At 39.3% G+C, this 23,805-nt stretch overlaps 4 protein-coding genes across 4 annotated transcripts; 3 read left to right on the top strand and 1 right to left on the bottom strand.

Moving 5' to 3' along the window:
* Nucleotides 1–49: 49 nt before the first annotated feature.
* On the bottom strand, nucleotides 50–4,394 carry LOC102713931 (4-coumarate--CoA ligase-like 3). The gene is made up of 6 exons (XM_006659759.3): nucleotides 3,227–4,394; nucleotides 2,477–2,666; nucleotides 1,896–2,035; nucleotides 1,328–1,395; nucleotides 1,103–1,205; nucleotides 50–470 (listed from the first exon to the last, which is right to left on the bottom strand). Exons 1-6 carry the CDS (start codon nucleotides 4,322–4,324, stop codon nucleotides 318–320), a joined length of 1,752 nt encoding a protein of 583 aa, XP_006659822.2. The 5' UTR covers nucleotides 4,325–4,394; the 3' UTR covers nucleotides 50–317.
* An 11,024-nt stretch (nucleotides 4,395–15,418) lies between these two features.
* LOC121055136 lies at nucleotides 15,419–16,051 on the top strand (the record flags this gene model as incomplete). Its single annotated transcript, XM_040526714.1, has 1 exon — nucleotides 15,419–16,051. A coding segment is annotated over one exon (537 nt), but the record flags the coding sequence as incomplete, so codon positions are not given.
* Nucleotides 16,052–20,121: 4,070 nt separating this feature from the next.
* On the top strand, nucleotides 20,122–20,888 carry LOC102713658. Its single transcript, XM_040527256.1, has one exon. The coding sequence runs from the start codon at nucleotides 20,133–20,135 to the stop codon at nucleotides 20,682–20,684; it is 552 nt and encodes a 183-aa protein (XP_040383190.1). The 5' UTR covers nucleotides 20,122–20,132; the 3' UTR covers nucleotides 20,685–20,888.
* A 1,806-nt stretch (nucleotides 20,889–22,694) lies between these two features.
* LOC102713388 lies at nucleotides 22,695–23,344 on the top strand. The gene has a single exon (XM_006659758.2). It carries the CDS (start codon nucleotides 22,695–22,697, stop codon nucleotides 23,259–23,261), a length of 567 nt encoding a protein of 188 aa, XP_006659821.1. The 3' UTR covers nucleotides 23,262–23,344.
* Nucleotides 23,345–23,805: the final 461 nt, after the last annotated feature.

Below are 23,805 nucleotides of genomic sequence, written 5' to 3'. Positions count from 1 at the left end.
TGTGTTTGCTGAAATGGTTGATAGGCTCACTTCCGAACCGTTTTGTTTGTCTTCATGAAGTTGAGTTTGGTTGCCTTTTGCACTATCACTCTTGGGCATGACAAAATTGTAAGAGGGTTAAGCCCCTGGAACTACTTTGTTGTGTTTGCTGCCCAAGTGAGATTCCTTTTTGGGGTGTTTGTATTTGCACATATGTTTGTAATAAACATTACAGGCATTAGGTGTTTCCAGATACATGCAAAATATAACCCCAGCAATTTCGAAGTACAATTTCATCTATAATATGTAACCTCGAGAATTCTGAAGTCGAGTGATGGTCAGAGCTTGGAGGCGATGCTGCTAGGGGAGGTAGCAGCAACAGCAGCAGCATCAAGCGAGTTCTTGAGAAGCCTCCTCAAAACCTTTCCAGCAGCTGACTTGGGTATTGCCTCCACAAATATCACCTTCCTTACCCTCTTGTACGAAGCCACCTGCACCATCCACAATGCTTCAGAACAATACAACAACATGCTCTTATTTCAGTTCATTTCAGTTGTCTCTGTTCCTAAATGTTTTTTTTATATACGTTTGACTACTCGTCTTATTTAAATATTTTTGTCAAATATATAAAACTATATATATGATAAAAGTATATTTAACAATAAATAAAATGATATAAAAATAATTAATAATTATGTAAATGAATAAAATGAGCAGTCAAACGTGTATAAAAAAGTCAATGGCGACAAACATTTAGAGATGGAGGGAGTATTACTGTAATTGCTTGAGCTCAGACTAATAAGTCGCAGAAATATCAAAGAAGTTAATTAATGAGTAAAACAATTATATGTGTATTTTTCATGGTTTAGAAGGCAATTAGAAACCTCCCATAAAATCAACTCTAAAATTAATTTTCGGCGTATCATCTTGCATGAAAAATCACGATATTTATATCTAGGGGCACATGGGTTTGCTACAACTTGTTCAAATAGATGAGGAATAGCATCTTGTCAGTATGTTTGCAATGTATATGAAACCAAAGATTAGTTATTGTTAGTATTTTGAAGAAAGCAAAAGAAAAATACTGCCTTTTTTTAATGTTCTGTACGTAGACTGTTCCTACCTGCTTGGCCACATACTCCATCACTTGCATACAAGATAGGCTGCTTTCAGATTTCCTCACCACAAAAGCTACTGGTATCTCTCCAGCTTCTTCATCCTCAGCACTATGTATAACAACAGGAGAATTAAAAGAAGCAAGCTGAAGGAAGGACATGGTGTGGTGACGAGCATATAGGTCCTACTATCTGAATATTGCCACTGTTTAGAAACGAACAAAAAAACTTACGACGCCACAGCAACATCAAGAATTTCAGGGTGGTGGATCAAAACTTCTTCCAAGTCCCCTGGAGCTATCTGGTAGGAAGGAAAACAACCGAATCAAATATTTTCTTGCATGTTGGAAGTTTTATCTTCAAATTATGTTTTCTTTTTTTTTAAAAAAAAACACCTCAACAATAGTGGCTCTGTATCTGCCACCGCACCTACTTGGCTACTCCGATTGTAGTTTTTACATATTATCTTTTAAACTTTTTAATGTCACGTAACAACTAAATCCAAATTAATAGCCACATATAAAATTAAATTAAGGCAGGCATTCTCTATAGCAAAAAGGTATGTGACATATTTCATGAAAAATATGTTTTTATTTATTTTAGACAATGTCATGGTATTTTTTCCATTTATCTGTAGCAAAGAAAGAGCATTTAACTATTAACACAAAACAAGAACAAAGGACGGTACAATTTTTCACACGCTGAGAAATTTATTAAGACAGCAAGAAATTAAACAGCAGCCATTACGACAAACGAGAGGTATTCCAGGTATCTCTGCTACAGGCCTACAGTAGGGCATACCTGAAATCCTTTGTACTTGATTGTGTCCTTCAAGCGGCCTACAATGTATAAGTACCCATCTGAATCAAAGTAAGCAATGTCGCCGGTCCGCAACCAGCCATCCTTTCTTGTGCTGGCATCATCATCACCATTCAAGTAACCTGTGAAGAACCAATTTTTGACTCAAATACAAATGAACAAAGAAGAAAAGTATGGCATTAAATAGAACATGATACTAGTACGATTCCAATTTGGACACTAGTTGATCAACCTGATGGTACAAAACCAGACATGATAAATTACTCTGTTTGTTTAGTACTACCTTCGTTTCATAATGTAAGACTTTCTAACGTATCCTAAATTCATATAGATATCAATTAATCTAGACATATATATAAACAATATACAATATACATTGGTTAATAGATGAATCTAAGCATAGCTAAAACGTCTTACGTTATGAAACGGAGGGAGTAAAAGCAAGATACAATATGAGGTCACAAAGATATGTAATTAAGCTTAACCAACAGCATAAAAGAAAGAAAACAAATATCATGTGATCTGAAGGCTAGGCTTTCATGCATGAAGCGACAGTACTGCACCTTTCATGATTCCTGGGCCATGAAGCCATAACTCCCCTGATGAGCCAGGAGGCAAACATGTACCACTCTCAAGATGAATAATCTTGGCATGCATGTTGGGCGCTAAAAGCCCTACTGAGGTATAGTTTTTGTGCTTGTTAGTGTTGAAACCGCGAGTTCCAACGGCAGTAGATTCTGTCATGCCATAACCCTGCAGTGCAAAAAGGTTTATTTCACAATAATAATGTTAATTCTATTGATTAGGTGGTCAATTATTTCTTATATATCCAACATGAATTTCAATCACTACAAAGAGTCCAACAATTCAAGAGTTTACCCGTTTTTTCCTCAGCCAAAACATAGAATCCACAACGGATAATTTCACAATAGTTAAGAGTGTTAATTCTATTATTAGTCATGAATTTGGACCACTGCAAAGAATCCAACATTTAAAAGTTTGCCCTCCTTTTACTGGGATGAAACATAACAGTATTTTAAATTAAGAACTTTTTGGTTGATCCCTACAAATATTATGTATAGAACAAAAGAAATAAACAAACCATGTACTAACAAATCTAGCCATTGAAGCAAACAAACTTAAACATTGCAGAAAATTAGATCATGCCAAATAATATTATTTTCTAAAAAAATGGCTGATATCAAATAACATTATTTTATTAAAAAAGTTTGATAATATCAAATAAAGAGATCTGGGCAACTAGCAAAAAATAATCAATATAGATATATAGTATGAATTTAGTAGCTGACAACCTGAATGAAATCGAGACGGGGGAAGGCCTGAAGGAATTCGTGGATGAGCGTGGCCCTTGTCGGCGCGGCGCCGCAGGAGACCTGCACCAGGGAGGCCACCTCCGCCGGCGGCACTCGGCCGGCGGCCGCCGCCCTGACCATCGCCGCCATGATGGGCGGCACGAGTGGCAGGTGCGTCACCCTGTACCTCCCGATGGCCCTGACGGCCTCGCGGACGTCGAACCTCCTCATCACCACCACCGTGGTGCCGAGCGAGAGGAGCCCGACGGCGAAGAGGGAGAGGCCGTACACGTGGAACATGGGCAGCGCCGCCAGGTAGACATTTTCGCGAGCACCTCGCGCGTACTGCGACGCCTCGAACCGGACGAACAGCTCCACCATGGCGATCAGGTTGCGGTGCGTCAGCACCACCCCCTTGCTCCGCCCGGTGGTGCCCGACGAGAAGAGGATGGCCGCGGCGTCGTCCTGGCCCACCACTGTCGCAATCTCGGCGGATTCACTGTCGTCGTCGAGCAGCGCGCGGAACTCCGCGAACGCGCGTTGGTCTTCGTCTTCGGCGGCGGCGCCGACGGAGAGGTCCAGGATTTCTGGCACAAGCACGACCGGAGCGGCGAGAGGCGAGAGCAGCTTCCGGGCGCCGTCGCGCGAGGCGAGCACGAGGGAGGCGCCGGTGGCCCGCGCCTGCGCGGCGATCTCCTTGGGGGAGCTGGAGGGGTTCACGGTGGTGGCCACGCCGCCGGCGGCGAGCACGGCGAGGAAAGACACGGGGAACACCACAGAATTCGGGAGCAGCAGCATCACCACTGACCCGCTCCGGACGCCATGGCGGCGGCGGAGCCCCGCGGCGAGGGAGGGGACGAGGCGGCGGAGGCCGGCGCGGGAGACGGAGGAGGCGGTGGCGGCGTCGACGAGGGCCGGCGAGGCCGGGTCACGGAGCGGGAGGCGGGCGAAGAGGTGCGGGACGAGGGAGAGCGAAGGGTCGGGCGGGAGGGCCACGGGAGGGTGTGTGCTGCTGTAGATTCCGGCGGCGGCGGAGTAAAACGGCGGCGCGGGGGCAGGCGCGGCGGTGCCGGTCGAGGCGATCGCGTCGGGCTGCATTACCGGTCGAGGCGGAGCCTGAGCCCTGAGGGGGCGTGGAACTATCGAAGCCTGGAGCGGCGGCGGCGGCGGCGGCGGAATAGAGAAGAGAGAGGGACGCCGGTGGGAGAGACGACGGGACGCGGGTTCCAGTTTTAAAAGAGGACCACGCCCTTTTTCATGGTGTTTTTTTTAAGAAAAAAACTGTTTTAAGGATTCAGGAGGATTATATTTTCGCTTCTCCTCGTATTTGTCATTTAGGATTTTTTTCTATCATATTATATTTTTAGACTTTGTTTATATTATATTGTTAATAATACGTATATAAAGTTTTATATTCATAAAATTTTTTTCTGTTTCTGATATGTCGTTTAACTTTTTTCCGTTAGAGGGATAGATAGGATTTAGAGGGGAACTAGAACGAGTTACTTTGAGCTAAGCGAGTTCAGCAATTTTGTTATTTTCATACGTATGCTTACCGAACAACTTTATGATATATTTTTAACAAATTTCTTAAGAAAAGTTGCTTTAAATATTAAATTAACTCATCTTAAGTTGAAATAAATAGAAAATTATGTAATTAATTGGCCATCTATTTCATACCTACTGTGATATGAATTATTTTTCCTCTATCCTCTCTACTCACTCTATCTCAAAGATTATTCAAATATGAGGATTTTTAAACTTTTAAAGAATGATAAATAACTACCGTATAGGAACAAGAAAAAAAGATAAGGATAAATACAAAATTATGTAATTAATTGGCCACCTATTTTGATATAAATTATTTTCCATCGATCCCCTCTACTCACTCTATCTCGAAGATTATTCGAATAAGAGGATTTTAAAGTTTTAAAGAATGATAAATAATTACTATATGTGAACAAGAATAAAAGGATAAGGATAAATACAAAATTATGTAATTAATTGGCCACCTAGTTTCCCGTCAAAATAAATATTTTATTCATGGCTATACGTCGCACCATTCCACGGATGTTGTACCAAGTTTAAAACCTCACCCTATTTAACCAGTTTAAATGTTAGCATATATTTACCCATACGTGAGTGGCCGAATTTCTAATATAAGTTACTGTATCTCTCTGAGCATTCGCAAGGCAGCATAATTGGTGGTTAATGGATAGCGTAGCGTTGAGCGCTTATTCATCACATCAACAACACTGGCTATTCATCCACGTCAACGACACTAGCTCGTAATCTCATTTTATGAGCGTATTATAGAGGTAGAGTCAGTTATGATTTCCTAATTAATAAAAAAAATTATTATTTTCTTTTTTTTAATCTCCCTCATGCATCAAAATTTTCTTAAATAAATACTAAGAGTCGACTCTAAACCGTTGTCATGTAGAACAATCATTTTTCCTTTTCCCTCACTTCTTTTTTCTCCATTGTCATCATGTTTACTCGTGTGGCGATAGAGTCAGCTAATAATCGTCATTGTTCACGTCTTATTATATTTTGTGAAATAGCACCAAAACACTTGTTCCGTTCTATTTCCTCTACTCTATATTATAATTTTCTGGATTTATCTAGATTCATTTATGTATCAATATATATGTTTTGTATATGTGTTTATATTCATTAGCACACATATAAATCTAGTCAAGGCCAAAATGTCAGAATTTATTATAAACTCTTTTTGTTACCTAGATTCATTCATTGCTTAATGTATATATAGTTGGTATATGTGTCTAGATTTATTAATATTCATATAATTTAAAAATTGTATATTGTAAAATTGAAGGAGTACTGATTTTATTAGCACATTCATCTTAAGTGATATATATACCAAAAGTCTATATACTACTAGCTACCAAATGTAGTGTATATAACCAGTTCGAACTGTAAATCCAATGGAGCAATATTCATAAATGTACAGACACTGCAGTCTCAAGTATATTGATTATGCCCAAAACTTGAGAAAAGTCGATGGCACAGCAAACCAGAAACCACACAAAATTCACAGAACCATTTGAAAATGAGTGGTGTGCGAGGAGAACACGCCGTCACTTTCAAATCCTCTTTTTTTTTGTTACTTTCAAATGGAAGGCGTAGAAAGTACATCACACCATTATCCTCAAATCCTCTCTCTCTCTCTCTCTCTCTCTCTCTCTCTCTTGTTTTCTTTTTCTCGGCGAGTTGACGATATAATAATTTTGTTAGGGGTAATTACTGTACGGGTTAACTATGGTTTACATGCTACAGTAGCTGATAAGTCTGCAAGTTTTAGGTCAAATTTTTGGTCCCATCACTACTTGTACCTAGCCTCATTCAATTAAATACGTTTCTGGAAGCTTCTAATGCATATATGGCTGATAATTATGCGTATAATTTTCTTCTCACACAATCCTTGATCATCTTGATTTGTTTATTTGCCTTGATCCCTAATTAGCACGTACGGTTTTTTCAAATACTATTACGATTTGTTTATATCTTCTTATATAATTAAAACGTAATAATTCTAAAAAGCAACATGGAAACGTGATACATCATATACAATTTGTTAGATTTTAGTTAGAGTTTCATATGCAAGCATATCAAATCATCACACATTATATTATTTTATAATACATCAACATTTATTTGTCTATTATTTTAACAATATTTAACATGCATTTATCTATATATTTTGCAGCAAACCATGGGCTATCATCTAGTTTATTAAATAAATTTTACCACGAGTGTTTATCCATAACTTGCGAAAATCATATCTTTACTAGCGTGATCCTCACATAGAGCAATCGCAGAAGTCAATTATTCCCACTTATTATTATAGATTTATACTTCTTCCGTCTCAAATAATTCAAATCAAATTTAAACGAGAAAGGTGAATTTATCTTAGGATGGTGGGAATAACTTGCCTGTGTGATTTTTTTTTGTCGAGTTTTTTCTGAAGGTATCTTTTTATGAGATAGATCCATTATCAAAATTATAGTTTATTTAAGGGGCTTTTACATATTTGTTATTTGTTTTTTCTAAATTACAAGTATGCCATTAGAATAACAGTTCTTATGATATTTTTATAATTGCCTAGTGCCAGTTTTACCATAATAATTTAAACCAGCGGCAAATTTACAATTGCCCCTTTATGTAAAATAAGTGTTATAGGAGTTCTCAAGTTTTCTTACGGTTGGTTACTAGGTTTATCATAAGGTACGGTAACACTAACATGGCAAGATTCGGAAAGAAAATTAAGTGACAATTTATTTTTTCAGTAAACTTCATCAAGTTTTTAGGCTGTCCACTGTGGTAACTGGTAACATTAAAACCATCAAATCGTTCTGCTCGTCCCTTACTACGGTTACCGGGCTTACCCCCATCACCAAAATTTTCAACTCCTGTTAGTCATTCAAATGAATGAACAATAATAAACCATCAAATTGTTGTGCTGCATACAAACAAATGAACAATGTGTGTTCCAGGCAAGACGGAACATGTACTCTCTTACACCTAACCTTCCGTACATATAATTTTGAATGGTAGGATAGACTTATTGACTTTTGCAGTACGTCTAGAGATTTCTGTCAGACAAGAAAATGAACGTGGTATCCTTGGTCTGAATTAGAATATTTTACTTAATTATTAAAAATTTAAATTAAAGACCGTATAGTACTGCACAAACATTTGAATATGTTTGCTCCTAAAAATTAACCCAACCCCTTATTTGCCCCCTCTCTCTGGACTTCTCTCAAGTTGTGTTTTTTTATAGATAAAAGATTATTTTATTTTTATGATAGCTATTTCATAGTGTAAGTAGTATAATTAACTACTAAAAAGCTAAAAATCCGCTTAAAAAGTGAGGTGATTAGCTTCTATACATAAAATTTTAAAATATACATTATTTGGCAGTTTGAAAAATGTGCGCATAAAAGCCATGGAATAATTACTAAAAGAACACAGCCCGTGTGACATGCATGAAATTCAGTGTTGAACATGCGGTTAAGCTCACCATATTGAAAATTTAAGCCATGTACGCAATTTGAGAAAATGATAGGAATGAAGCAACCAGAGCCTCTTCGAGCTAAATGTCTAACACACTGCAAGGACGAGAGGGACTCAATATATAACCGGCCGGCCGGACAGGACATCCGATGTTGTGTCTATTCAAATTATTTATTAAAAATTCATGCTCCTTTGGGTCATTGATATTTGATTTTAGGATACTTAAAATTTTGTCGCATTACTTTTATATGCAAATAATTGAATAAAATCTAATATGTTTTGGTTTATGATAGTCAGGGCCGGTCGTGAACTTTCAAGGGCCTAGGACGAGATAAAATAGGAGACCCTGTATTTTAATGTGAGTATAAAAATAGTTTTATTATAGTGCAAGAGGTCATGTTTAATCACCGCGAAACACCAATTATGTATTGCCCATGACAATCTAATTGCTTCTAAGTATTATCAAAATATATTGGAAAATATAGCGTCTTTCTAGAAAAAAACACTTAGGCCACGGTAGTTGTCACCTATAAGTTAATTTATCCTCTCGTTTTTCGCGCGCACGTTTTCTGAGTATTTTTTAAAAAAATTTCTATAGGAAAGTTGTTTTAAAAAATCATCAAGCTATAAAAGAGATTAATCAACTAAGTAAAATCAAATAAACAAGAAAGTGTTGCATCTACTAATCTTGCAGCGGCGTTTTATTTAACCAAACAAGGGAGATATTTTTGGTGTTGATCACGTAAAACTGAAGATAAATTGGATAGAAATTCTTGAACTTGGATAATTGTTCCTTGGAGTTTTGTAGCGATGAATCTTCATCTAAAACACAACAATTAGGGCGTGTACGGCAGTGAGACAACGGTTGTCCATATGCATCCACGTCAGATTAAACATCCTATGTATATCATTAACTCAGCAAAAATTTATACCCCATCTTTTCAATTATACATATGTAAAATGATTGTGAACAGGTATCATGTAATTAATATTTTCATGTAAAATCTTGATAGTGATCTCCATATGCTTAAAAGAACGCAGGTGCTGAAGCAGTTCCATCTCTATGACCAGGACCTGCAGAAAATTCCGCATACATGGTCGATAGAAAGGTATAGCTGATTCAATGATTTCCATCAAGATTTGGCCAAAGTATCGTCTCAATCATGGAGATGAATTAAACTTAACTGATCTAAGGGCATGTTCAAAACTATGGCTTATAATCAGAGTTGCCGCCACCGACGGTATGGCTTCCATTTTACCACGATTATCCCAGCAAGAAACCGTCAAAAAACACAAAAAAACCACAATAATCGTGATATGACCAGGTGACGATTTCGAAGGTCTGCGTCATAACACAAACTCTGCTTACGATTAACTTTTCTCTTATTCACATAAGCAGTAATAATTTATTTTATAATGATAGATACAAAGGTAGAGTTAACTATTATTTTTTTATAATATAAAGATTTTTTTATTAATTTCGTTTTTCACCACATGTAACAAAATTTTCCTCAAGAAATACTAAATAGTCAATTCTAAATCATTGACATACATAATAAATATTTTTCTTTTTCATCAGTTCTATTTCTTTCATATTATCATATTTGTTTCTATGCCGATGCAGAGAGTCTGTTAATAATCAACTTTGTTAACCAGCCACCAGCTACTTATCGGAACATTTAACTTTTTGTCACTCTTGTAAGTGGTGATAATAGATTTATCATTGGATCCACATATTATAAACACATGAAGGCTTATATATTATATACAGCAAGTGATAAATCTATTTTCACCACTCGTAACAGCGGCAAAAAGTTAAATTCTCTAGAGTACCTGCCTGCCCTCTTTTTTTTTTCTCTTGTGCTTGCCCTTACAATTTATCAAGAATAGTACCCACATTACTACACCACCAAGTGACCAATTCTCCCAGAAAAGCTCACGAATCAATAATTAGCAGGTTGATGAGAAGCAAAGACCCAAAGATTGCGAGATGATTATATATATATAACATTTTTTCTATATGGATTTATGGTGGGTTACGTATACAAGGCACCGATATGATTGATGTACATGGTACAGAGCCAACACTACCGCGGAACCTTTCATTTATACGGTACAAGTTATACGTGCCAATTAATAAATAATAGTGCTGGTACATTTTTAATTACGAGCTGTAGTGTTTCATACAAATAAATCCGCACATTTTTGGCCGTCCAATATTCACTATTTCTACGGGCTGCACTACCAAAGCTGATGCATGGCTAGCTAATTGTGCGTGTGATTTTCTCCCACGATATCACCATTCTTTATTGCGTTGCCTAGATTTGTAATTAATTAACCACCCTTAGTTGTCTCCGATATTAATTATTTCTAGTACTATGGATAACAATATAAATCAGAAATCTATATTATTACTATCAATATTTGTTTATTCATTGTTGCCACACGTTTGCTCTGTAACTCATGGAGTATATATATACACAATTAACACAATTCATATAGAGTAAAATATATGGTTAATTGTTAAACTTGAAATGAAGTATTATCCAGCTCCATAAACTTGTAAAATGTATATTCAAGTCTCCAATCTTGGTTTAAGGTACTACATCCATCCTAAAATTTAAGCATCGCTGAGTTGTTTAGCAAAAAATTAAGGTTGAGAAAAAATAAACTACGATGTTCCTTAATAAATAACGAATGAATAAGGTGTAAGGGTAGGTGGGGGTAATATAGTGCTACCTTCGTCCTAAAATATAAGCATTTCTAGATTGTTTAGCATAGATTAAATGGATGTTCAAAGATTTCCTTGTAGCCACTTTAGTGGTCAATTTATGAATTTTTAATTGATTAAATTCCCTTTCTCAGCATCTTGATTGGGTCTATAATCATTGGAATTAATGATTGAAATCATAAGAATCAGTATAGAAATGATTTTATTTTGTAACAGAAAGAATAAATATTTTAAAATAAAAATTGACTGATGGGATAAATAGTATCATATTAGTGTCTCAAATGCTTATGTTTTGTTACTAGATTTAAATAACAGAAATATTTATATTTTAGAATGGATAGATTATTATATATACGAGGTTCAACGTGCAAATGATGCAACTACAGGGCTGGCGCCATCATCTACAGTAGAGTACAAATATATGGTTGGTACACTGTTATGGGTATGGACACACCTATGATATTGCATTAGCGTATATGTAGTAATATTGTTTATCTCATTGATTATACACTGATGTCTACATAACTATGTACTATGTCCACATAGTCCAATGTAGAATAGCTTAAGGAGATGGAATTGTACTTGAGCAAGACAACCTCTAGTCAGATCCAGGTATGAAACGGACTTCCTAGCCATACTTTGCAAGGTTATACCTGAGCTCTACTTAGAGATGGAGAATCCTACGGTATATAAATACAGGGATCTCTCAAGAAAGGAGGGGACAAGTTGTAGAAAATACACAAGCCACCATGCTAAGACTTTCCGAGCTTCATCAAGATCAAGTATGTACAGTATTATCATCAACTTTGCGGCTAACATCTAGTCAGGGATAGTCTAGACAAGGAGTTCCTAGTCTTGTATTTGTATATGTCTTATCGGAATCATACAAATAGCAAAATAGGCTTTAGTCGACAGGAGGTTTGGCACATCAACAAATAGTTTCATAAAACCACATCATTAAGCAATAATTAATGTTAGGGATTTTTAGTTCGTATACGGTGTCATAAGAACTTACAAATTTGATATAATTTTATAACTCATATTTGGTCAAAAGTTTTGTTTTATGAAGCTATATGACCATAGTACCTGTGGTCTTTTTGCCATATACCAAAAACATTATAGTTTTCTGAAACTTGGTTTATAATATATGTAGTTTTGTGAACTTTATTCTTTATATTTGGATTGTTATGGCATAAACATGCCACATCAGACGATGGTAAAGTTAACATGCTATATGGGTGCCAAATTAGCTGAAATCATCTTAGGACCTTATTTGCACTCATTTTGTTAGATGAGTTATGTGTTGTATCTGGTTTTAGGGTTTTTGGACATTTTTTTAAAACTGAGCGATAAGACGAGAGACATAAAAAGCCTTTTGGATTGATTTAGCCCACAGATGCCCAGTTAAAAAGCCTAGTCTGACTCAACTAGCTATCTGGTGCCACTGCGGCCCGTAAGACTAGTGGTGGCAATTTCATCCGCGGGGCTAGGGCCTGGCGAGTACTCAGCCCTATGGGTATGGGGTGGGGTCCTAATTTGAGTCCTTTACCCCTATGCTATAAAAAAGTTGATGGCTATCTATATGTCACAACAAAGTTTATAGGCACTATATGTCATTGATCTAATTTTTTTATCTACACGTCATTTTGGATGGATGGAGACTTAACAGTGTCAAATGGAGGTGTAAAAAGACTATTTGGCCCTTGTTAGTAAATAAATGACAGAACTAAATTTAAAATAGTAGATAAATATGGAAAATCATTAGATAATTTAGAAAATGACAGATAATTTTAAATCAGGGAATAAGCAAGAAAATTCGTAATTAAATTATAAAATGTCTAGAAATTCAAAAAACTCAGCAAAATTGGCTTATAAATTCGGAAAATTCTAAAAAATACAGGAAAACTCCTAAATAAATCCATAAAAATCACATTCGTTGGAAGTTGAATCAAATTCAATTCAGTCACATGCATTTTTCCTGAAAATTATTGCTGTTCTTGATTGGACTCGACTGGATGGATGGACTGATTGATTAATTGGTGCAGATTTGATGCATGTGTTCTCGAAGCTGCCACGTGATCTCAACTTCATCGATCACACAAGCGACAATGGCCGGAAAGCGTATCTTTTGTTAACTGAAGAACAGTGGCTATCCATCATTCTCGATTCGTCCTTAGCTGATAAGCAAAATGGCTCATCACTCTGTTGTGTTTTTGTCAGACTTGCAAGGGCGATGCCAATGATCGTAGACCCAGGGTTCCCCATGAAGACAAAGGGAGAATTGTTCTGGATACCCGAGAGGAGGAGGAGCTTGGACGCACGGCCGAACGGGCTCGCCGGCCTGGGCGCCGGCAGGCCGCACGGGCGAGGCGGGGGCCGCCGGATCTAGGCGCTCCGGCTGCGGCGATGATCCGGCGGCGCCGGCGGATAGGGTTTGGTAGGAGGCGGCGCACGGGGGACTGGGGGAGCCAGGCAGTACCAGAGATCATTTTTATACATGGTCTCACATGTCAGATCTCATTTTCTAACGAATGTAGACGGAATAGCATACATGTTAAAAAGTTTATGTGATGGCATAGAGGTGTCTATAATTTTTTTTGGCACACAGCTAATCATCAACTTTTTTTAATGGCATAGGGGTAAAAGACTCTTCCAATTTTGATCCGTGGGTAACCAGGTCTGGGGCCCCGCCTTTGAGCAGTGAGGGGACGGGGATGGAGTTCTACCGCGGGGACCCGAGAAGGGTATATTAGACTATGTCCCTATTAACTTATAGCCCATAGATGGTGCAAAATCCAAATACTAAGCCCACATTTCTGTCATGGCAAATCATCTGTTTGTTGAATTCATCAATGTTGTCGCAATCCACTAAATTGCAATAGTGCGCATCCATCCAATTTAATTTTTATTCTTGTTGAATTCATCATTGTCTTTTATTTCTTGTGATGATTGAAGTGAGACATTACACAATATGGACGAGCGGGTCACCCGGTCGGGTTACGGGTCCCCGATCGGGTCGGATACGTACAGGGATGAAGTCTGACCCACTTCTCCATTGGGTTCGGGTTTGGGTATAGAAGTCGGTGACGGGTTTGGGTCCATTCTTGTCCAACTTGCTCTCGACCCGTCCCGTTGCCATCCCTACATAAAACGATCGATTTTTTTGCGTTTGCAAATAGAACCTTAATTTGGACCACAACCATTGATCAACTCATGCATCACCTGCACGCCTTATAGAAGTTTTTGGCTTCATCATTCTTTTTTGTCACTCTCTTATCTCGTGTGTCGGTTACATATGACTTCGCACATTTATATAAGATCGAATTATTGACTGATATCCTAATTGTATAATCATGTTTTTTCGAAACATGAAAAGATTATCAGCTTTTTATGATAGTTTTTTAAATACATAAATGATGGAATTAAACAATGAAAAATTAAAAATCTAATAAAAATATATTAGAAGGACACGCCCATTGCTCAGCAATACTTGGAATGCATTTTTTGAAATGATTATTTGTTGAATGCCTCGAAAAACTCAAAACCATGAGTTTATTATTGTGAAAAAAAAATCAACTTTGCGCCCATTTCTTACGGGACATCCTCTACCACTATGTTAATGACATATTACTGCACATGCATCTTACCTCCTTTCTATGGGGTCCACTATTCGTGTTGATTCCGCGCTACCATAATGTAGACAAGACAACATGACTAGAACGTGCGACAACCTTGAAAGCGAGTATGATCATCGTTGGATAACCATTATAATTATGTTCATCAATGATCATTACTTTATTATATGAGACATTATCTCTGAGATCGCTGTTTATTCTTTTGCCCATGTAAGCACAAAACTCATGATGCCCATACTATTTTAAGTATACTGATACTACACTTAAATATACAATTTAAAACACTTCTTACATTGGCACCTACCAAATAGTATAAATGAAGAATTTCTCTTCAGCGCAACAAAACATAAATAAATTGCAAGACAGACTTCTAAATCAATTTTTACTATAATTTGCTATTAAAATATAACTAAAAATAAATTTTATTTTCATTAAAGTACTCTTTACTACTTACCTATACAGCTTACCTACTATTTTCAAACTAAATATTTTAAAAATATTAATAGGCACTTTAAAAATGTTTGATCACACCCTCGTTCAAAATAATAAAAATTATGCAACCGGAGAGCATAAGAGTAAATTATTACTGCTTTGCATTAAAGTTGGGGAGTTTTCCAAAGAGACGCGTGGCAGCAAGCCCCAAATATATTCGCCACCTGAACTGTTCGACGCTCTTGCACTTCGCCACCAACTCGACGCATCAACAACACCATGGCCACAGCCATCGCCTCTCTCGCCACCGCCGCCGCCCTCGCCACGGCGCTCGCCGGCCTCTGCGTCGTCGCCGCCGGCGCCGGAGACGGCGACGGCATCGCCCGGTGCGCTCCCGTGCCGTCGATGACCGCCGAGCAGGCGTGCAGAGCGGTGTGCGGCACGGCGCGAATGTTCAGGCTATGCCTCCGCGCGCTCCTGCCGCGCGATGCCGACCACCGCGGCGACCGTCGCCCGGACGCCGTCACCCTGTTCGTCGGTTCGGCCGCGCGCGGCGCGCTCGACGCCTACGCCGCCACGGCGGCGGCCAAGCGGGCGATGCAGTACAGCGGCGCGCTGCCGGCGGACGAGAGGACGGCGCACGAGTGGTGCATGGCCGGGTACGACCTCGCCGTCCGCTTCATGGGCCGCGTCGCCGACGACCTGGCGAGCTGCGAGGCGGCGGCGCGCCTGAAGGACGACGTCGCCGGCAGCCTGAGCGGCATGGACGCGTGCAGGAGGAGGCTGTTCGTCTACCCGGCGTCGCCGCTGTACGGCCGGAACCTCGCCGACCGGAACAAGACCATGCTCGTCGGCCTACTCTCCAACCTCGTGCCCAAGCCGCCGGAGAGCTAGACGACGCCATTGTTGATAGCTTCCATCGATGAAAAAAATAAAAATGCAATGGCTTTCATCGATCCAATCGAATTAATTAATGCGCCGGCCATGAAATTTGCTGGATATATATTTAGTTTTATTTTTCCATTCAGTTCTGCTAATGTTCATCGAAATTTGGCATGAATTAGTCACATTTCGTCGTAATCAAATTATGCGTTAGACAAGAAGAGTGATGCTTTGGAACGTGATAGGAGATTAGCAACACGCATACGCAAATCACAGAGTTTGTTTGCAACCGATCACTGATCAGTTAGCGTGACGAACTAAAGCGTGAAAACCAGTGCAATTCAGCCAAGGATTGAGTTGCTTCAGTTTCAACTTTTGTGTATCGGAATTGAGAAAAGCTATGATTACACACGTATTAGAGACTATTTTTATGTCGTAAGGCAATCTCAATAAAAATTTTATGAGCAATAAATAGGTTGTCATGTAAACATTTTTCGTGATATGGCAAACTATTAATAAAAAGAATGAAATGAGTTTCATGAAGATAAAATCTTCTATGCATTGTTACCTAGACAGCTTGTGTCTTGCATATAACCTAGGAAACAGCAATAGATAAAACTATGCATTAAGAGATGGGTGTTTTATCTTCTATGCATTGTTACCTAGATAGCTGGTGTCTTGCATATAACCTAGGAAACAGCAATAGATGAAACTATGCATTAAGAGATGGGTGTTTTATTCTAGTTTCAAACTTTTTACGTAACATGTCACTCTAGGCAATCGTGTCCATAAAATTTGCATTGAGCATGGCCTAACGAGCAAGAGAAAACTGGTCAGACTGATGTAAGCCCCCATCTTTTGTTTTCGTTGATGTTTATAAGTCAAAATTAAACTTTTAACTTTAAATTTGAAGTTCGTTTTAATAATTTTTTATCATAGTTTATTTTTTAGTTTTGACTTTTAGCTCGAAAAAAACACCTACAATTTTTATTCACAGATTATTTTTATTTTGCAAATATATAATTTGATTTCTTTTCTTAAAAAAGACAAACAATCACACTAGAAAATAGCACGTGGAACATTACGTAATGGCGGCCTCACGTAATATCTAATCACCACTCATTTATTATTAGAAGTGTAAGAAGATGCACGGTTATAAATACATTTTTAAACTTTTTTTAAAAAAAATAATTACATACTCCCTCCATATTTGTTTGTATGACGTTTCAGACAACATTGGCGAAATTAAGTGTAACATCCTAGCCCAAGGCTTAATAGGATTTGATAGATACTCATACCAACAAGTTGCAACCTCTTTTCCGAAAGCTTATATCGAGAGAACTTCAAGGTTAAGTGTGCTTGGTTTTGGCCTAGAGCAATTTTCGGATGGGTGACCGATCAGGAAAGTCATTTCCTGGGTGTTCTAGAGCATATGCCCGTTGGGGCGTGACATTAAGAAATGGGAGAAATGATCTTTTTGCCTTGATTACTTTCCCTGTTCAATACGGCAAAGTATAATCTAAGCAAAGGAATAGATTAGTACAACCACCTTGAGCAAGGCCTGGATGTCGCCGCTGCCGAGGGTGGGTGGGAGGAGCAGGCCGTTGCCGCCACCACCACCGACCGACCAGCATCCCATACCCTGGAGCATCATCTGCTTCACAACGACGATTCCTCCTCATCCTCCTCAGACCCGGCGCGCCACTGATTTGGTGCTGCCGGAGGCGAGACGCCAGCATCGTCGACTCGTCGTATGGCCGACCAAACTGTTGTTGCTGGTGCATCCCCTCGGCGTCGTCCTCAGCTGCCTTCATGGCGGCGAGGTCGGTAGGTCGCTAAGCACGTAGATGCCGCTGCCGTCGCCACCGCAGGGCGCATGGATATCTTGCTAGGGTTAATCGGTAAGCGGCAAACTTGGAATGGTAATTTTAGGATGTCCACATACGTCATATATAAAAAACGCTTTTGAATTGTACATGAATGTTTTACAAACAAATACGGAGGGAGTACTATCGTAGGCACAGAGTTGTCACGAGAAAAAATGAAAACACGCTCCATATGCAAAACTTATTTCGATTGTCTACAAAAGTAAAAAAAAAATGTACCTTTTCATCCCTGACCTTTAATACAGTATCAAATAAAAAACACTCAAACATCTAGCTACCAGTCTACACATTCAAGAGAGGTTATAGCCACATGGACATGTGACTCGACCTTCCTCCTGAGCTATTTGTTTCTTTTCTCCATCTCCCTCGTTCTTGGGGCCACCTGCTGTTCCATTACATGTCTACAGGACCATCTTCCTCATGCAAATGTTTGTTTTGACTTTATGTATGGTTAACATTATGACCAGATATTTCTGAAAAATATTATAGCCTTATGGTTATACATATTTCTGAAAAAGTATTGAATGGTTTACGAAATACTTTCTCCATTCTATATTACAAGATGTTTTGGTTCTAACTATATTTATATATTTATTCATGGATCAATGAATTATATTTTATATATATGTGTCTAGATTTATTATCATCAATATGAATCTAGCAAATGTCATATCATTTTATAATGTCAAACGGATGTTATATTGTTAGTATTGATTGGATTTATAGTTTGCAACGCGATAAAAAAACCACTCATATTTGTAACAAATTTGACCTTATTTTTCTCACAAAAAGTCCTATGTTTCTCTAATTATATAATTCTAAAATATAAATTAATAAATAGATATTTGTATTTAAACACATCGGTTTCTCAATTACTCCCTCCGGGTTTTTCTATTTCATGCCGTTATCTTTTGGATTTACTTTTTACAATTTGTCTTGACGAATGATTAAATATAGATTCAAAAGTTAATCGTGTCAAATAACAAAAGTGAAGAAGTATATTTCTGTTGAATTAAGAAATCCAGAATCACAGTAAGATGATTACTGTTTCCTTACCTTGAATAATTCCAGAATCGGAAAATAGTTATTGCTAAGTTACACATGGGACATTTTGCCCCCGTTGAACGTCAATCATATTATTAGCAATATTGAAACTCCATTCAATCCAAAACCGTATTGGTTCCATTTCCCGTTAATGCGTTGCTATATTTATTCACCGTTCGTAGGATTGACAAGTTAATAAGGTGTATAGAGATACATTATTGATAATAATAAATAGAGTGAGTCAATTAACATTTATTTTATTTTTGTATTTTAGTGAGGTCACCTTAAACCGGATGCCAAAAAGGAAGTTTGTTCAGTACTCTTTATCTTTTTTTGGCAAATTATTCTCAGTTTTTTTTCTTAGCTTTTACATGAGCTTTTCTTGAACGGATAAATGACGTATTTTTTTCAAAAACAAATTATAAAACTATATCATCTTATATTTCTAAATTTTAACATTTTAGTATAGTTAGCCTTTCCGTATGTATCATTAAATAACCGCAAAAAAATAAAATAATCATGCATTTTTCATCTGTCGATAAAAGGACATAGGGCGAACACCATTCCCCTACTCGATCGTCCTCGCCATAGTCTCTCCCACAGCATGCAGTCACCACCTTCGGAGAAGAAAAGGCGATGTGCGACCTATGCAAGGTTGTCATGTCCGTGCGCCAGTGAATTCGCCGCCGGCGATCGCCGTCAGACCACCGCCGCAAGGGTATAACAGAGGAGAAGGAGAAGAAGATAGAGAAAGGCGGACAAGTCGAATGTTCATTTCGCACATACACAACTCTACGCCTTGTTGGTTTGATAGCGTAATTCAACTTACCGCTTTGCTCTGTTTTCGTCCGCTTCATACTTGACGGCGAAGGCGGCCATGGAGAATGCAGGCGGTGGAAGACAGGTTCCCGGCCAGCTACATTAAATCTGACATTAAATATATTTTTATAATATAATTGTCTTGTGTTGGAAATACTAATGTATTTTCTATAAGTTTGATTAAATCTAAAAAGGTTTGACTAGAAAAAAAAATCAAACGACGTATAATATGAACGGTCAGTATTAAAGTTTTGAAAAAAAAAAAGGAGATACACATGGCCAAAGTTGATACTCTTTTACACATGCATTAAATAGTATCCAGAGGAAAGAAAGATTGTATTTATTTCATTTTCGTCCTCATACATGTGGTGCATCCCGCCTTAAATACCAATGGAAATCCAAGTCCATCGAGGCAACAAAAAGCCATGAAAATCACCGTCATGTCCCTCCTCGGGCTCTTCGTCCTCACCACCACCGTCGCCGTAGCCGCCGGAGAAGAAGACAAGACGTGCCCCGGCGCGCCGTCCATGACCGTGGAGTCGGCCTGCCGCCGGACGAGCGGCGCGCGGGCCACGTACGAGCTCTGCCGGGACGCGCTCCGGGGGGTCCCCGACCCGCTGCGCGACCACGACGTCACCGGCTACGCGCTCGCCGCGGCGGAGGACGCCATGGCGTCCGAGGACGCCACCGTGGGCGCCGCCACCGAGCTGCTCACGCGCAACCGGTCGCTCTCCGGCGAGGAGCGGGACGCGTACGCGGAGTGCCAGGACGCGTACGCGTACGCGGAGCACGCCATGGGCGCCGCCGTGCGCAAGCTCCGCGCCTGCAGCTTCGGCGGGCTCGGCGACGACTACATGGACGGGCTCCTCGCCGTCGAGAGGTGCAGGGACAGGGTGATCAGGCTGCCGGCGTCGCCGCTGTACGCCATGGTCCTCGTCGACCGGAACAAGGCAGGGCTGGCTTTGTTCCTTGGAAAACTGTTGGGGATATGACTAATTAACTTGTGGTAGTACTAATTAATACTAGTAATTATGTGTAATCCAATGAGTAATAATCATGTGATAATAGCTGTGGCCTGTGGGGTTGTCAATGGAGATTAGATCCAACGGTCAATAACATCAAATGAATGTTGATGTCAAGATCTTACAAATTTGAAGTTTGAATGGATAATGAAAGTTTGGAACTGAATTTGAAGATACCAGTAGTCGATTTTCTGCGCAGTTTTAATAATAGAATTTGATTTGGTACATATTTTAACTTGAGCTTCATTATATAGACATACAACTCATAGCTTTGCTTCCACGGATATAATTGTTTTATATGCGAACTATATCAATCAATCTATATTATCATTATCCAGACCCACAAGGACCTAATGATCATTTTTATTCCTTTAGTTAACATGATAATTTATAGTCTCAAGCACAAACCTAGTAGCTCATTTTCAACACTTCTTGATGATATTTAGAGCCAAATGTAATAGGGTTTTTTGGATGGTAATCTTATATACCAAATATGGCAATGTCTTAGGAGATTTGCAACACTTGCCTGATAATTTGACTTGCATCCATAGATAAGCTAGATTAATTTTAATAATTGGAGGACTATAACATACAAATCCACCAAAACCCTACAGAAACACACCAAAAATGAGCAGAAAGTTGAAGTTTTACTGAGATGGTGAAGGGAACGAGGACAAAAAAAAAGGGTCAAATTTTGACCCTATACACAAGCCTAAATATCCGAAACATAAACTCAAGAATAGGCATTAAGGTGATACAAAATTTAAAGAAAATACCTCTAGTGTTGTACTCGAAACAAGGTCAACGATTTAACCTACCTTAGTAATTTTAGAATCTTTTAGAAAAATCATTGCAAGCTATAAATTTCCCATTTCAATCACCGAAGAAATCACCTTGATCATCTTGAGAAATCACCACAGTCATAGAAAGCCGTGCAATCGTACAGGGCCGGCCGGTAATATTAGTGGGCACATTTTCTCACCATGAAGGCCGCTGCCAAGCAGGCCATTTCCACTTGTACAAAACGACTACAAAAATGTTGGATATATTGCCTTCTCAATTTTTATATTTTATCATGGGATAAAATTGCAAAACTTATGATTAATACATACCAATGTTATTTTCCTATCGAATCGTCAACTTTAATATTTTGTTAAGACTGAAGTACATTATCAGCTCAATTGTGATATCTAGGTCTTCGTACTTTCAAAATACATACATACGTATATATATATGTACGTATGTATGTATGTATTTTGAAAGTACGAAGACCTAGATATCACAATTAAGCTGATAGTTCTGATATATATATATATATATATCAAAACTTGTGAAAGTATGTTATCTAGTTATCAAACTGTAATGAACCCTACGTAGAGTTCACAACGGAGCAGGTTGAGGCCAGGCTGGTCGAGAAGATCCTCAATCCTGGTGGCCCCCCGTTCCTGACTAGGGCGTTGCAGGTGGACGAAGCATGGTGTGGAGGTGGAGTTGAGGGCACCATTTTTAGTATATTTCATCCTCTCAATAAAATATGAATAATTCTATTATTTAAATTTTTTACCATAATGTAATCATTTTTACTGTGATCATATGCTTAATTAGAAAGGGAATCTAACAATTTAAAATTAAAAAATTAACCACTAAATTAACTAAAAAATCTTTTGACGTCTGCTTAGTCTATGCTAAATAATCTATAAATACTTATGTTCTAGAACAGAGGTAATACAAATTAATAGAAAGCCACGAAGATCAGAATGCCCCTTCACTCTTTAAAATCCAAATGTATTTGCCCCTTCACTTATACTATGATTCACATTCAATTAATGTACACAGACAGATTACTCATACTCATAAATGGAGCGAGTAATTAAAACACATCATATCTCTAGTGAGGTCATACACGCTTAAATATGGATGGAAACTCAATTTCCAGTACTCTTTTCTTCGTCTGCACTAGACAGACAAGGCACGAACACCATGTCCCTCCTTGCGCTGCTCGTCCTCGCCGCCGTCTCCCCCGCGGCGGTCACCGGCGCCGGAGACGACGACAAGTCCGCCTGCCCCGGAGCGCCCTCCATGGCCGTCGAGGCGGCCTGCCGCACGGCGTGCGGCACGCAGGCGATGTACGACATGTGCAAGGACGAGCTCGCCGCCGCCGTCCCCGATCCGCTGAGGGACCGCGACGTGACCGTCTACGCGGTCGCCGGCGAGAAGGGCGCGCTGGCGTCTGTGGGCGCCACCCAGGACGCCGCCATCAGGCTGCTGCTCCGCAACTCGTCGCTGTCCGGCGAGGAGAGGGACGCCTACGTGGAGTGCGTAGAGGCGTACACGACGGCGGAGCACGCCATGGGCAACGTCCTCGACAAGCTCGGCGTCTGCAGCCGCGACGGCCTCGCCGCCGACTACAAGGACGGGCTCCTCGACATCGAGAGCTGCCGGGACCGGGTGCTGAAGCTGCCGGCGTCGCCACTGTACGCCATGGTTCTCGTCGACCGGAACAAGGCGGCGCTAGCTTTCTTCCTCGGCGAATTGTTGGGCATATGACTCCCCGTGTGCGTGCGTTTTGCAAATTTCAGTCGAATCTTTTGTATCACCTTGTTTTTTAAATATAATACTCATGATATGATCTGGCCTTGACTTCTTTTGCAAACGAAAGATTAAGTGATGAATAGTCCATAATTATATAATTAGTAGATAAATATATATAGAAAGGCACAACTTCTTGTAACCGACCATCCCAATGGACGCGTCCGTACGGACAGTTTCACACTTCACACAGGTTGGTCGGTTATATATACTATGCATCTCTATGAATGAAAAACTAATCATTCTTAAATCACTTTATGATAACGTTCTAACACGTTATCAACACATAAACTATCTGGTTACAGGCAAATAAAGACGTACAATCACCAGACTTCATTCACCCAGGGATATGGCTCACATTGCCAATAAGGATTTTAATGAACTTGAACCAGATGGTAGCAACTACCTGACATGAGCTATCGACCTAAAGATTTATTTATCATCTAAAGGTTTCATTGATGCCATCCAATTCATAACCTTAATGGCCAAGCAATTCCAAATG

Source organism: Oryza brachyantha, chromosome 8 (genome assembly GCF_000231095.2).
Source record: "Oryza brachyantha chromosome 8, ObraRS2, whole genome shotgun sequence".
Classification (NCBI taxonomy): Eukaryota; Viridiplantae; Streptophyta; class Magnoliopsida; order Poales; family Poaceae; genus Oryza; species Oryza brachyantha.
The sequence above is the reverse complement of the archived record's forward strand: the minus strand, read 5'-3'. Positions and strand labels throughout refer to the sequence as shown.

What these genes read in the sequence shown, in the direction of transcription:
- LOC102713658 (XM_040527256.1), top strand. Translation starts at nt 20,133, where the DNA reads ATGTCCCTCCTCGGGCTCTTCGTCCTCACCACCACCGTCGCCGTAGCC.
- LOC102713388 (XM_006659758.2), top strand. Translation starts at nt 22,695, where the DNA reads ATGTCCCTCCTTGCGCTGCTCGTCCTCGCCGCCGTCTCCCCCGCGGCG.
- LOC102713931 (XM_006659759.3), bottom strand. Translation starts at nt 4,324, where the DNA reads ATGCAGCCCGACGCGATCGCCTCGACCGGCACCGCCGCGCCTGCCCCC. An exon ending in TCAAGTACAAAGGATTTCAG is followed by an intron (nt 1,396 to 1,895) that starts GTATGCCCTACT and finishes CCTTCCTACCAG; the next exon opens with ATAGCTCCAGGGGACTTGGA. An exon ending in CTTGATGTTGCTGTGGCGTC is followed by an intron (nt 1,206 to 1,327) that starts GTAAGTTTTTTT and finishes TGTTATACATAG; the next exon opens with TGCTGAGGATGAAGAAGCTG.